Source organism: Uranotaenia lowii, chromosome 3, assembly GCF_029784155.1.
Source record: "Uranotaenia lowii strain MFRU-FL chromosome 3, ASM2978415v1, whole genome shotgun sequence".
In the NCBI taxonomy this organism is placed as follows: domain Eukaryota; kingdom Metazoa; phylum Arthropoda; class Insecta; order Diptera; family Culicidae; genus Uranotaenia; species Uranotaenia lowii.
The window spans coordinates 289,936,567-289,951,962 of NC_073693.1; the positions used below are offsets into that span (position 1 = coordinate 289,936,567).

The following is a 15,396-nucleotide window of genomic DNA, read 5'->3' on the forward strand; positions in this document are numbered from 1 at the left end:
TAAACAAAATATTTTGGCATAAGTTATAGACTTATGAAGCAAAGAGATCCCCGAGTCATAAAAAGGATTAAGACAAAAATAATTAAGTTTTTAAAATAAAAAAGTTGCTATTTTATTTCGAAGAAACATTAAAATGATTTTTAAATTGAATTTAAAACTTTTTGCAAAAAAAATTAAAAGTTAAATAACTAGGAACCACAAATTTCAATAAATTTTGGAAGGTGTAGCAAAGCACACCGGGTCAGCTAGTATTTGATAAATTTTCGATTGAAAAGAATTAGCTTATAACTAGCTAATTTATTCTAAATCAAAAAGTTTTTCTTCATAAAGAAACCATCAAAATCCCTTAATTTTTTTGAACTTCATATAAAAATTCATATATATTCATATAAAAAGGAAGTTAGGAGGCGTAAGGGTTTATTAAAATCTTAGAAACATTGCCAGTTCACCAGCGACGTTTCTAAAAAAATTAATAAAATTTACAATATTTGGAACCTTCCGAAACCTTCCCATGCTAAATTGATTCCATTCGCTTGATTAATTCTTAAGTTTTGCCAAAAAAATTATTTAAGGGCTCCTTCCTCCTTCCTTTATACTCATAGAAAGAAGGGTGGTGCCTCAAATATTATTAAAACTGTGGTCTTATCCTTTTCCATTTTAAGTTCTTGGATAAACTTTCGAGTTGTACAAATAATTGTATGGGAGCCTCCCTCTTCCCTTCCTATATACCCAACGGAAGAATGGAGGGGTTTAAAATAATCATATAATCATTTCTCGTATCACATGCACTTCCACGCCAAATTTGGTTTCATTTGCTTGATTGTTTCTCTAGTTGTGCAAAAAATTGCAAGGATAAAGTAGTACTAAATATCAATTGAATCCTTTTTTGTTCTCAAATACCGTTCCATGCCAAGTTTGGTTGGATTTGCTCGAACTGTTCTCGAGATATACAATAAGTACATAGTATGGGTGACTCATCTTCCCAATGGTAGAAGGGACGGGTCTCAAAGAATCATATCATACTTCTCGTATTCAAATTGCTTTTCGATTTTGTTTCATTTGCTTGATTTTGAGTTATATGTAAAAAAATTGTACACAAATTCATTTTAATATATAAATATGTATTGATTAAGGTTACCAGATTTTTTTCAGCACGTGCCCGGGCCGGACAAATCCGGGAAATTTTAAACAAAAATCTGTTAAAATGCGTGCATTTTAATTCAACATTGACAACCGAAAATTCGGACTACCTCCGGGCAAATTTGATCAAAATTCAGAAATTACTGAACAAAAATCAAGAAAAAAAATTAAAAAACTTCTCAACAGATTTTAAATCGTATTAAGGCTTCCAAAAAACCTATTTTGATTATCTTTATAAAACTTTCTCGAAAAAATTCATTTTCATTCATAATTTAACAGCACAAAACTTTTGTTTTTCGTCTGATTTGTCGTTTGAAAAGTCAGAGAATTTCATGTGTCTAGCTTAAACCGTTCCTGAGGTATTGCGTTGGAAAGTACAGTTCGGATTTTTTTTTAAATGCCCGGATTTATTCACTTTATTTGGCAAATCAAACAAAAAAAACAACGAACGCCTCCAAAACGAAAGTTATTGAGCGAGTTTCAGAAAAATAATCATGGAAGGTTTTTTTGAAGCCTAAAATACCATTCAAAATCTGTCGATGAGTTTTGTTGAAAAAAAACCATTTTTTTCTGGTTTTTGTTGAGTAATTTCTGGGTTTTGAGGAAATTTGCCCGGATACTGTCAGGATTTATGGTCGTCACTTTTAAAATAAAATGTCCGGATTTTGCCAAGTTTTTATGCTAAATTTTTAACAATGGTGCTTCCAATTACCTTTTTATTAAAATTCAACCTGAAATTTGTATGGCTTAGTAAAAAAGAAAGCTTTATCTGAACAAACACGAAAAATGTGCCATTATTTTTTTATACTAAAAACTATTGAACTGCGAATTCTAAATTCTAGAGATGCTGGTTCCTATGAGAGTGCTTTAAACGATTTTATGATATCAGTCATTCAAGCAAGTTTGATGAGTAAGGGATGTTTCTCAAGTACATGTTGGATATAGTTAAAGACAAACTATTTTTTTCCATTTCTACAACATTTATTACTCGTAAGTTTTGTAGATCGTGTGACTTGTAAAATATGTGTGTGTGTGTTTATTTATTTAGGTAATGTATGTGGTTACAAAAAAAATGCATTGGTTTGTAAAGTAGATTACATCGAAATATTTTTTTTCTTTTTGATTCTCAGGTTTCCAGTACCTTGTTATACAGCTACTTAGTACGCTTCGTTTTTTTCTCTATTCCATTGAATAATTTGAATGTACGATATTTTTGTATATTTAAAAGCAAGCTTCAAATTTGAACAAAGTATATTCGATTTCGATCGATTGGTCTCTTAGGTTAAAAAACACAAAAACGTACACATATAATTGGACGGCAACGTAAAGTTAAGATTCGAAGTTTTTTTTTTTTGCTTTCGTTACTAACTAAGAGAAAAAACTAATTAATTTTTCATTACAAAATTGCTTTTCCTCTCTAACTGAGGAGTCGTCATTCGATAGCTACCTTAACGAAACTTGTCTCAACAAATTAGTGATAAATTTTGTCTTTCATGTGAATCCTGAAGATGGCGAAACTAGGTCTTATTTAGTTGCTCAATCTTGATTTCATGTGCGGATTTTTGTTTTGTTTTTGGTTAGCTACACGACACTTAGAAGATTAGAATGGACGGACGTTCAAGTAATAAAATACAGTTTTTGTTTCCTCCATCGAAAGGTTTGCTCTTTAGGATGTCCCTGAAGTAAGCAAAAGGGGATTGTTTTCCAGCACGAGGGGTCTTGTTTTAATTCGTGAGTTAAAAATTTCCAACTTCAAAGAAGTACTTTATTGAGATTCTGTAAGCAAATGTTGAAGACTTGTGTGTGACTAACAAAAACTTGTTTTAAAAATCACACGTGTTAACACTTTTTGTGGAAAAAATCACCAACAGAGAGACCCCTCGTGAATGGATTTTTTTTTCGAGTACGGTAAAAAAAACTTAAGATTTTTTTTATCATGGTGATAACTTCATAATAGTTTTCGCCATTAGAGTGATTCACGTAATTTGAAACTATAAATTTTCTTCCAAAAAAAAACAATAAACATATAAACATAATTTTTCTTCTACTTCTACATTACTTCTACGCCAGCAGCATCATCAAAGCGACGTCAATAACTAGCTGATGTTTTTGGATGAAAGGATAGAACAGAAAAAAAAGGCTGACGCAAAACGACTGACGTGCACTGAGTTAAACAACTAAATGGGCAAACTTTTTTCTTCTAAAACTATGCTGTTGCGTGTTTTCGTTAGAACATTTGCGCTTCCCCTGGCTGGCTGTTTCGTATCTTTTCTTACTTCATTTTACGTTGATAAGGCCACATTTAGTGCAGTTGTTTATGTCCCCTAGGGGGCTACTTGTGATACTCTTTGTTGATGATGTTTTAGTTTCGGGTGAAAATTCTATGTTCTCCCCTCCCCTTTTTTCCATCTACTTATGGTTCATGCAAACTGGAAACTGTTGATTCTACTCGTCGTGTTGTCTCTTCTCTCGCTCATCTCGTTTTTATATGTATTTTGGGAAGCAGTCTCTAATTGGATCCTGGCAGGCATCATTTCATCTGTGATGAGATTCTCTTAGCGTTGTTGTGTGTTGTTTGCTGTTTTTTTCTTCTTTAGAGTGAGGACTTACTGTCTAACAGAACATCTAAATTTAAGTGTGCACAAATTTTCTGTCGGCTTGCAGCTTCGCACATGTACGAAATGTAATTGTAAAGGAATGAAGTATTTTGATTAATTTTGTTAGTAAATTTACCGCTTAGATATAACCTCCGCTGTGTAGACTTCGGCTGGTGTGGTGCGATGGATGATAGCCAGGTTCCTGCATTTGCATCTGCATGACCAAATTCTTGGCTTCGCGGCGCAGTTCGTAGGACTTTTTAGCTTCCTTGTAGAGCAGCAGCGAAGCAAGGCCCAGGATCATGAAAGCTACGACGGCCAGAGCGTAGGACCATGATAGCACATTGAACTTGGGGTACATGAGCCAATCCCGCCGGTACGCATTGCCTCCGAAAATGGCCACCGCCAGGAACATGAAGAAGGCTGGGAAGGTTTGGAAAAAATATAACTAAATTAAAGTTCATGCAATGATTCCGTAGTTGTGCGGAAAAAGATCATGTTTTCAAATCAAATTCTACTAAGCAAATTTAAAAAACTTAGAATTTCACATTTTCAAGCTTCTCTGTGTTCAAGATTCTTCATTATAAGAAAACATTTTGACATTTAAAATTTAACCTCATTTATGGCCAATGTGTACAAATTAAGTGGAATGGATATTTAGTACAAATTTAGAGGAAAGGAATATATTACGTGCACTTTCATTAAGTCCTACTTCCATTGAGGGAATAAGAAGAGGGGAGGGGGGCTCTCATACAATAACGCATAACTTGAAAACTAATCAAGCAAATGAAATCAAAATTGGCATGCGAAGATATTTGGGTAAACGAAATGCCCTCCCCACCTTCCATTGAGGAAACAGAAAGGGGGGAGAAGGCTCCCATGCAATTTTTTGCATAACTGGAAAAAGAATGAAGCAAATGGAAATAAATTTAGTTTGGGAATGGACTCTATGATTGTTTGAGACTATTCCCTGATACCAGTGAGAAGATAAAAAGAGGGAAGAGACATCATACGTTTTTTTTTGGATCTCGAGAACTCAGCCGAGCAAAACAAAGTAGAGAAACGCTTGGGAAGGCTTAAATAAACAAGGAACTGGAAGAGCTGGTCTCTTTTAGTTGCAGCTGTTCACTAGTTAATACGTGTTTTCATAAGATCCGAATTGTAATGATAAAATTTAAAAATGTGTTTCTATGATTATTTGGGACCTTTTCCTCTTTTCAGTGGGGAGATATTTAGGCAGGGGGAGTCGAGCTCACATGCAATTTTTTGCATAACTCGAGAACTAATCGAACAAATGAAACTTAATTTTGCATAAGTAGTTTTTTGGGTTCGAGTAAAGATCATATGATTTCAATATGTTCTTTCGATGAAGAAAACTTTATCCTATCGCTAACTAGAAGTTCAATTGCCTTTCCTTGCACTTTTTATCCCTTGGAACAGTCCATTCAAAAGCATGTTGGTTTTTTTGGTCTCTGAATCTTGAACAAGGTATAAAGTAAAAAGTTGATCGCTGCTACTGGCTGCGCCTTGCTAGCTGGGTGGTAGAAATACATACATACATACAAGTAGTTATTTGGATTCGTGGATTATTCTATGGTTATTCAAGACCCCCTTTTCTTCCATCGTGTGAGGTAGTAAGAGGATACGAAAGCCCAATATATTTTTGTTGCAAATCTATAGAATGAATCATTTAAACGAAACCAATTTTTTTAAAGAAGGATAAAGCTTTTACTCCAATGATGTGTTCTCAATATTTCAGGTGTGAACGCCATTGGCGCTGATAGGATAGCATTTCTGATCGCTGGAGTTGCTCTTTCAGTACAGGCGCATTGCGTATCACTGAAAGTGTAGAAAACTTAGTAACAACGCAGGTTTCAGTGGTGGAATAGAGTTAATCTTTATTCAAGTTTGTTCGTTAAGTCCCTGAATAACTACACATTACATTAGCGATAGCTATTTGTCATAATCCACTTCTCATTGAGGGTGATACGGTCAAAATGGTCAATATCAACTTGACGTATTTCTTTCAATTTTGCATTTAAAAAACCTGAACACCCCTCATTTTGAAGGTGTGTGTGTGTGTGTGTGTGTGAGTGAGTGTGTATGTTGCTCCTATTTGATTTTGGAATTCATTCTTCAGTTGTCAAAATGCCGCCCAAGGAACAAGTGCAGCATATCAAAATTTTGCTCACGCATCGCGAAAATCCGAGGTACTCGCACGCAAAGCTGGAAAAATCGCTAAAAGTTGCCAAATCAACCGTAACAAATGTAATTAAAGTGTTTGGGGAACGTTTGTCGACAGCCAGGAAGTCTGGATCGAGGGGAAATCGAAAACCGGAAGCCGCTGAGACGACAAAGAGAGTTGCCGGTAGTTTCAAGCGAAAACCTAACCTCTCTCTCCGAGATGCCGCAAATAAGCTGGGTGTATCGTCTACAACCGTGCATCGAGTCAAAAAACGAGCCGGACTATCGACTTACAAGAAGGTAGTGACTCCAAATCGCGATGATAAACAAAATACGACGGCCAAAGCGCGATCCCGGAGGCTGTACACTACGATGCTGACGAAGTTTGACTGCGTGGTAATGGACGACGAAACCTACGTCAAAGCCGACTACAAGCAGCTTCCGGGACAGGAGTTTTATACGGCAAAAGGAAGGGGAAAGGTAGCAGATATTTTCAAGCATATGAAACTGTCAAAGTTCGTGAAGAAATACCTGGTTTGGCAAGCCATCTGTACCTATGGCTTGAAAAGCAGCATTTCCATAGCTTCCGGGACTGTAAACCAGGAAATTTACGTGGAAGAGTGTTTGAATAAACGTCTGCTGCCTTCCCTGAAGAAACACGGTTGTTCGGTACTGTTTTGGCCGGATTCGGCATCTTGCCATTACGGTAAAAAGGCCATGGAGTAGTACGCCGCCAACAACGTGGTTCCCAAGGACAAGAACCCTCCCAACACGCCAGAGCTCCGCCCAATTGAGAAATACTGGGCTATTGTCAAGCGGAACCTAAAGAAGACCAAAAAACCTGCTAAGGACGAGCAGCAGTTCAAGGCAAACTGGCTTTCTGTGGCGAAGAAGGTAGACAAGGTGGCTGTACAAAATCTGATGGCAGGGGTTAAGCGCAAGGCCCGGCAATTCGGATTTGGAAAAGCGGAAGCCTAACTGAATATTTTTCCTGAATTTTATACTAATTAAACTTGAAAAAGAAATTTAATTTGATTATTTTAACAAATGATTTCACTGATTTACACGTGTTTTCCCTTGGTCAATTTTTGACCGTATCACCCTTTATTCCCTAACCGGGAGTACTCATTTCTCAATGAGTAGAATGCGATTACTACTCATTATAATCTGGCAACACTGCAGTGTAACTGTTAACTGCAGTATGAGTAGTTTCTGTTTACAGTGTGATTATGTAAACATGTGTACCGCTTTTACCATCATCACCCGTCATCCACAATCATCGATGATCAATCGCTATTGTTCTCCATAGACAAATTAACCAAAACAAACGGAGAACCAAAACAATGGTTGTGACGACGGAGAAGACGGATTTCGTCTTTTGAAAAAAAAATCCACTGAACAACTTTGTCGAAGACCGTAACTTCGTATCTTGTTAGGATAAAAAGTTATTAGCTGTTTACCAGGGGTTTGTCTTTTGCAAATGAAAAACAACAAATTAAATTCACTTAACTGCTAAGTGCCTTGCGAGATTGTATGACTACTTTTCATATAATACTTCGCCAGGCACCTAGCAGTGATGTCAATTGAATTTGTTGTTTTTAAAGGGCACTACTATGACAATTATCCCTTGTTCTACATCCGGTATTAGTATACTGGTTGGCAAGACGATAAACAAATTGTGTTATGAGTTCGATTTTCACTTCCCGAAAGATCTCGTCTGAGAATCAGTGAATCCAATTGGCCTTGATTTTGAATTTGTGTTTGGAGCTTCGACGCTCCAAAAAGTCTGCACATTTGGTGACTGTAGCAGGTGTTTGGTAATCGAATTGTTCTTTGTTACAAAATGTGTAAAAAACAAACATCGTCAACGTCACTCTAAGAAAAATTTACCAATAGGGGAGATAAAGGAATAATGGCCACCTTAAGGAAAATGCTTATTTAACCATAGAAAACAGCTATAATATTTGAATTACATCATTGTTTTGTGTTCAGATACTAAAATAGTCCATTTTCTCAATGGCTAAAACATGAAAAACTGCATTTTAAATATTTTGGCCGAAAGCAGAAAACCTCCCCTGGGGCAGTATAAGCACCATTAATCTGGGCACGATGAGCGTTTTCTGTCGGGGTCTAGCGATTTCTGACGTATAATCTAGCAGCGAATTCAACTCGATGAAGTCAACTGAATAATAGAGCTACAACTTGACTTGTTTCATCTGACGATGAAATTGGAGTAAAGGCAATTGCCTTTACTCCAATTTCACTCCGATTAGCTGTCATTCTTATGGAAATCTGTGTAAAAGTAAAGAGCAAGCAAGCCCAAGCCCAATTGGAAGGTGTCGGAGAGATAATCAGATGCCCAATCGTCAGATGTAAACTAGTCAAGCTTTAGCTCTATAATTCAGTTAACTACATCGCCCGGGGCCAACAAATTCAAGAAAAATCGCGTTTTAAAATTGAGTAAAGTGAAGAATCACAAAATTTAATGATGGTGAAAATTGAGAAACAATGTGTAGATAATGTTGCAGTGCGTGTATGTAGATCAAGATGATTTTAACGTCATAAAAGCTTATTTCGTGGTGTTCAAAAATTATAATATTTTCATCACTTGAGAACCTAGCTGGTTTTTTTTAATATCTCTGTAAAGATGATAAGAAGATTTCTTTTTTGGTGAAAAATTAATACTATAGGAAGTACGAAACATATCCTCATGAAAATTTATTTAAGAAAATACGTACTTTTGTAGAAAAGAGGAGTGCTTATTATGCCCCGGGTGCTCATTATGCCCTTATCTCCCCTAATTTGAAAAATATTAACGAATTTTAAAATTATTCTAAATTATATTATAAAAAGCGAAAAGTGATTAACGCTTTATTTCAAATGTTATTCAATGCTGTTCTGAATGGAAAATAGAAAGAAGAGAAAATGGAACATAAGAACAAGTAAAATTATTTCAAATAGAATCACCAGAACAAGTATGGTTTTTGGAGACTGTTTGGTGAGAGAAAAATATTCAAGTGTTAGATAAAATCTAGATTTAAGTTACAATGTAAGTATTATAAATCTCCTAAGAAGACGGGTGTCCATGTTCGTTAAAATCCTCTATAAATAAACAAAATAGAATAGAATAGAGATATTCAAGCGAGTTGAGAGGACAGCTTGATATAAATGAAAAAAAAACAGCGATAGGCGAGTTGAGAGGACGGATTGGTGATCAAGCGAGTTGGTAAAACAGCTTGGAAAAAAATGAATAAAAATCACCGATAAGCGAGTTGAGAAGACAGATTGGTGATCAAGCGGATTGAGAAAACAGCTTGATGTAGCCCCGATAAGCAAGTTGAGAGGACAGCTTGAAATAAATAAAAAAAAATCACCAATAAGCGAGTTGAGAGGTCAGCTCGATGATCAAGCAAATTGTGGAACAGTTTGTTAAAAATAAACAAAAGCACCGATAAGCAAGTTGAGAGGACAGCTGAGTGATGAAGCGAGTTGAAAGGACAGGTTGAAATAAATGAAAAAAAAACACCGATAAGCGAGTTGAGAGAACAACTTGGTGATGAAGCGGGGTAAGAGGACAGCTTGAAACAGATGGAAAAAAATCACCGATAACGAGTTGAGAGGACGGCTTGAAATAAATGAAGAAAAAATCATCGATGAGCGAGTTGAGAGGACAGCTTGAAATAAATAAAAAAAATCACCGATAAGCGAGCTAAGAGGACAGTTCGGTGATCAAGCGGGTTGAGAGGACAGCTTGAAAAAAAAACACCGATAAGCGAGTTGAGAGGACAGCTCGGTTATCAAGCGGGTTGAGAGAAAAGTCTGAAATAAATTAAAAAAAGAAATCTCCGATAAGCGAGTGTAGAGGACAACTCGGTGATCAGGTGGGTTGAGAGGACAGCTTGAAATATATGAAAAAAAACACCGATAAGCCAGTAGCAAGGACAGCTTGGTGATCAAACAAATTGAGAGGACAGCTTGAAATAAATGAAAAAACAAAATCACCGATAAGCAAGTCGAGAGGACAGCTCAATGAACAAACGGATTGAGAGGACAGCATGAAATAAATGAAAAAAAATCACCGATAAGCTAGTTGAGAGGACAGCTCGGTGATCAAGAGGGTTGAGAGGACAGCTTGAAATAAATGAAAAAAAATCTTCGATAAGCTTGGTGATCAAACGGATTGAGAGGACAGCTTGAAATAAATGAAAAAAAAAATCACCAATAAGTGAGTTGAGAGGACAGCTCAATGATCAAGCAAATTGTGGAACAGTTTGATAAAAATAAACAAAAGCACCGATAGGCAAGATGAGAGGACAGCTGAGTGATCAAGCGGGTTGAGAGGACAGCTTGAAATAAATAAAAAAAAAATACCGATAATCGAGTTGAGAGGACAGCTCGGTGATCAAGCGGGTTGAGAGAACAGCTTGAAATAAATGAAAAAAAAATCTTCGATAAGCTTGGTGATCAAACGGATTGAGAGGACAGCTTGAAATATATGAAAAAAAAATCACCGATAAGGGAGTTGAGAGGACAGCTCGGTGATCAAGCGGGTTGAGACAGCAGCTTGAAATAAATGAAAAAAAAACTCCGATAAGCGAGTTGAGAGGACAACTCGATGATCAAGTGGGTTGAGAGGACAGCTTGATAAAAATAAAAAAAAAAACACCGACAAGCTTGGTGATCAAGCGAGTTGAGAGGACAGCTTATAAAAAAACAACTAGAAACAAGCTGAAAATTAAAACTCATACGTATTGAGAAAACAGCTTGGCGATCAAGAAAACGCGAACGAAGACAGCTTGATAAAAGTTTATAACTAAAAAACTAAAAAAAAAACCTTGGAGCATGTTGAGATGAAAGCTGGGTGAAAATGAAAACTAGCGGATTATGAGCAAGGTTGCCGAAATCACAGAAAAATCTATAATTTACTCCTACTTTTGAGCAAATTTTCATCACAAAATCTGTGTCAGACAGCACAGAAGTTTTCAGTATTCACAGGTTTCACAGAATTTATTAGTTTCGATATTATTTTCAAAATTATAACTTTTTATGCCAATATAAAATTTAGAATTTCTAACTTTGAATAAGGCAAGTATGCTAAAATTGGTAATGCTAATTTGGTTTTCTCAACTAAATTGTTAAAACAGACCCAATAAGTCACCCAATTTTATATAAAGTTAAGGAGATAATATCACAGAAAACCATCACAGAATTTTTGGGTAAAATCGCAAAAAGTTAGAACTTTTTTATCGCAAAAACACAGAATTTTTTTAAGGCAACCTTGATTGAGAGGTCAGCTTGAAAGAAATAACTAAAAAATCATCTTAGAACGATTTTTGAGGAAAATGTGATGTAAAAGAAACACGGTGAAGAAAATAAGGAGAACACTTTGGAGTGACTGAAAACTCAAGGGAGTTAAATAGACATTTTGAAATAAGGTTTTGAAATAATAGTAGCAACATTTTTGGAAGCGATTCATTCAGTCTTGAATTAGCTTTTTTTTTCAAGGAATTTAACATAAAGCTGTCATTTACCTATAATAACCTGAATTAGCGCTACGAGTTTAAATTTTATATGGAAATTTGTATGGAAAAACAAAATTTGTCATTAAAAAATCGTCAGAGATGTATTTACTGAAAGTTTAAAAAAACACATCTTTTGATTTAAAATATTCCTTGATTCTTTCAGAAAATTTCATGTAAACAAACCTTAAACCTAACTTTTACCCCAGATAAAATATTCGATGACATGCAAAAAAAAGTTAAAACAAATATGTTTTTTTCCTCTAGCGATTTTGACTGCTCATTTAAAACCTGATTAACCGTACGATGAAAATATAACAAATCGCAAAAAACTGCTTCGCAGAGCCAATGAATTTGTTGACTTATTTAATCTGGACTACAACATTTCTTGAAATTTTTGCTAGTAAAACTAGTGAACCTTCATATAAGAGAAGCGACATCTGATCCCTCTTGAAATAAAATATGTGGCAACATCGCCGAAATCTTGGACAAAAAAATCCCCAGCACTGTTTTCTGGCTCAATGTTCAAGCTCTAAAGTGAACGCTTCTTCAATCCAACAAAACAACATTGAACTCGATGCCCGAAGGATCGCGATAAACGGTATTAATGACTTGAATTTCGTTAATAATTAGTTAGTTTTCTAACTAGGAACACGATTCACCAAAGCATTGAAAAAATTGCACCTAATCATAAATTCATATGACCAGCTTAAAAATTATCTGTTTGAACTATAACAACAATCACAATACCTTCCTAGGTTGAGTTTTCAATAAGAAAGGTAAAAGCTCCACGACAAAATGCTCGGATCAATTGGAATCGATTTTGACAGTTCTTTTGCTCGATTGGAATTTTGTGTTTCAGATGTCACTTCTCTTATATACAGGTTCACTAAGTAAAACCTACTAGTAAAACCATTAAAAAATATATATTTTTTTTACTTTGAAAAACACTGTTCTGAAACTGCACAACGCATTAAAGGGTTGACCTTTGAAGATTGTGGAAACGTGTGCCTTCATAGTAGAAAATTAACAGAAAATGGTAGAAATTTACACCAAATTTAGGTACTTACACGAAGTAGCGATTCCCACGAACGAAATAGAAGTCAGCAGCCATTCGTAGCGCAGCACCAGCTTCAGGGGCCAACGCACCAACTCACAGGCCATAATAATTAAACATCCAAAGGTGAAGATAAACGAAAGTGTTACAAGACCTTGGACAATCATTAGCCAAGCCGGAAGCAAATATTCACGAATCACGTAGTATTCCTACAATTTGTAAAGTAAAAGGATAACAATATGTTTAAAAAATATTCGATTGAAAATAGTAACTTACCTCACTAAAAATATGATGGCAACCGTTGAAAAGTTTGGGAAATTGGTAATACGGATAGCTAAAATCCTTAAAACAGTACTCCCAAAGACCCATATTTTTGAAGCTGCTGAACGATTCGTCATACGATACTATCCAGTATGGGGAGCAAAAGCTCATCATCAAAAATATCGAGGCCACATAGGACAGGATCGCGCCGAGTACCAAGGCATCTATTGGAAAACATGAAAAATAATTAAATTCTAATTTTAAGTGAAAATTCAAATTTAGGAAAACGTCTCTCTCGAACTAGGTCAAACACTTTTGACCCACACTGTGGAGCTAGGTGTGTACTCTTGATTCATCCCACCTTCATCAACCCCTTTGAGGTGAAGAAGGAAATTTGAAGTCGGTTTTTAAACCCCTTGGGCGTACCGTTTCGAACCCGAACTTACTTGATGCCTTGGGATACTCGTTTTTCTCGATCGTGGAGGACATCCGGAAAGGCACTGCGGTTTTGTTCCTTAGCAATTACAAGTCTTAATTTTCCAGTCTGGGAGACGACACCTTGCAGACACAACACTTATACTCCTACTATACCCACTTAATCCTGCTTTTGGGCTGAGCCGAATGAATGAACAACGTTAAGGTAGCTACAGTACAGGAATGACTTTATGCTGCCAACATTTTCGATCGAAACAGCAGAAAAACTATGACCTATACAGAAACTATCGTCAATGAACGCTCCAGCTCAGCTTGTAGTGGTAGTTTGCCGGATTTTATTGGACCCACTACCTCCTACTTTCGTCAATCCGCATTCCTCCATTCACACACTTGGTTCAGTCGGAATGTATTTTGTTTATGTTCATTCCAAGTCTTTCATCGTTATGCTACGGTGCAATGCATAAAGCGGAGAACCGAAAAACAAATCAACATGGGTAGAAGCTGGCTCATTCATCCGACGTCGATTAGCTATGATGGTGGTATGCTTCAGTGCTTTGTGTTCGACTCACCAAAGCGAAATTCTTATGGAATGAGGCTAACGTAGTTTTTGAGTAGGTAGTAGTTCGGCGAGAAATATCCAAACATCGAAAAAGAGGGCACGCCTTACGGGAGACAAGCAAGCAAGCAAGCAAACAAAAACGCCATACGCAGTTCCAGACTTGAATCATGAGTCACCACACCGTCAGGCGTATCGACTGGGTAGATCGTTGCGACTTGAGACTTATTAATGAAATATAAAGTGGGTTTTGAGGACCGGACAGTTTTCTGGTGGACGCATTAGTGGACGTTTTTTTCGAACCGGACAGTTTTGTTTTGAAATGACAGTTGGATATGACTAAACGTGTTTTAGAAAAGCAGGTTCGTCCTTTGTAAGGCGTGGATGTCTCCCAGGCTGTTTATTCATTACAATAGTTTTTTTTACAATTCGTCCATTTGAAACGGCTCATACTTTTTAGTTCTACGAAGCCAAGATTCCGTTTTTGTTATACAATAATCCACTTGAAAATGTTCAGATTTCCGATTAAGACATTACAGTAGTGTCTTAAGTATCTTGAATGAATCTTTCATAAACTTAACAGCAAGATATTGAATTCTTTTATTTTTTATTTTTGATAAGTCGTTTTACCATCTTTATGGCATTCGCGACTTTATATCAACGTTGCAGTGAGCGAACAGTTATTGCCTTGGAAAACCTTTCCGGTACAACTATACAGAATCGGTACAGCAGGCAACTGACTTGCAAACTGAGCTATAATCAAAAGTCCCAATTCAATAATATTTATTAATTTGTTCAAAGATCCTGTCTGAATTTGTATTCTGATTTTTTCTTATTCACCCTCATCCGCATTAGATTTCATTACCCTAATCAGCACTAGCGGTGTCAATTTGACACCACAAGCTCAAATCGTTATAACTTTTGGCGTGATAAATCGATTTAAACAAAACTTACATCAAAAGAAACCTTGTAATGTCAGTAAAATATGTTTGGAACATTATATACAGCTAAAGTTACAAGTTTTCCTCGTTATTCAGCATGAAAGAAAAAAAATCCGAAAAAACATGCCTCACGAAAACTGCTGTAGTTCATATATTACACGTCCAAAAAAATATTTGCCTTATGCATATGAAAGCTGAAGTTAATGCCTGCATCATGAAGACAACAAATATTTTTTTAAATTTTTTTTAATGAAATGGTCACAAAAAGTTCAAAAAAATTGGTCTAAAAAACCTACTTTTCATTCGATTGCTAGTAAATACTGTTTGAGCGATGGTAGAGTGTTTTAAAAAATATGACTACAAACTTTATTGAAATTCTAACATTTTGCTGTCTTTAGAATTTCGATGCAACAAAAATTGAATTTACTAGAATTTTTCAAAGTTGGCTACTTTGCGCGATTTTTTCACTAATTGAAATTTCATCTGTTTTTGTGGTCCTCCGTCAGGTTGTACCCGGATTTTCAGTGCTTTCTCGCCGTTTGAAGCAATCAAAACTATATCCATTGAAAAGGGAATTTAATCTACATTCTAGTGAGGTGCAACAATTTACGCTGTGAGATTTCACAAAAATATGAAAATTATAAACATAAAATCATTCCTGAATTTCTAGAACTACAAGCACCTCGTCCAGCAAAACGTGTTTGTT

At 35.9% G+C, this 15,396-nt stretch overlaps 1 protein-coding gene across 1 annotated transcript; it reads right to left on the bottom strand.

Moving 5' to 3' along the window:
* Positions 1–2,479: 2,479 nt before the first annotated feature.
* On the bottom strand, positions 2,480–13,436 carry LOC129753855 (uncharacterized). Its single transcript, XM_055749703.1, has 4 exons — positions 13,205–13,436; positions 12,774–12,982; positions 12,511–12,706; positions 2,480–4,160 (listed from the first exon to the last, which is right to left on the bottom strand). Exons 1-4 carry the CDS (start codon positions 13,245–13,247, stop codon positions 3,877–3,879), a joined length of 732 nt encoding a protein of 243 aa, XP_055605678.1. The 5' UTR covers positions 13,248–13,436; the 3' UTR covers positions 2,480–3,876.
* Between the last annotated feature and the right edge of the window lie 1,960 nt (positions 13,437–15,396).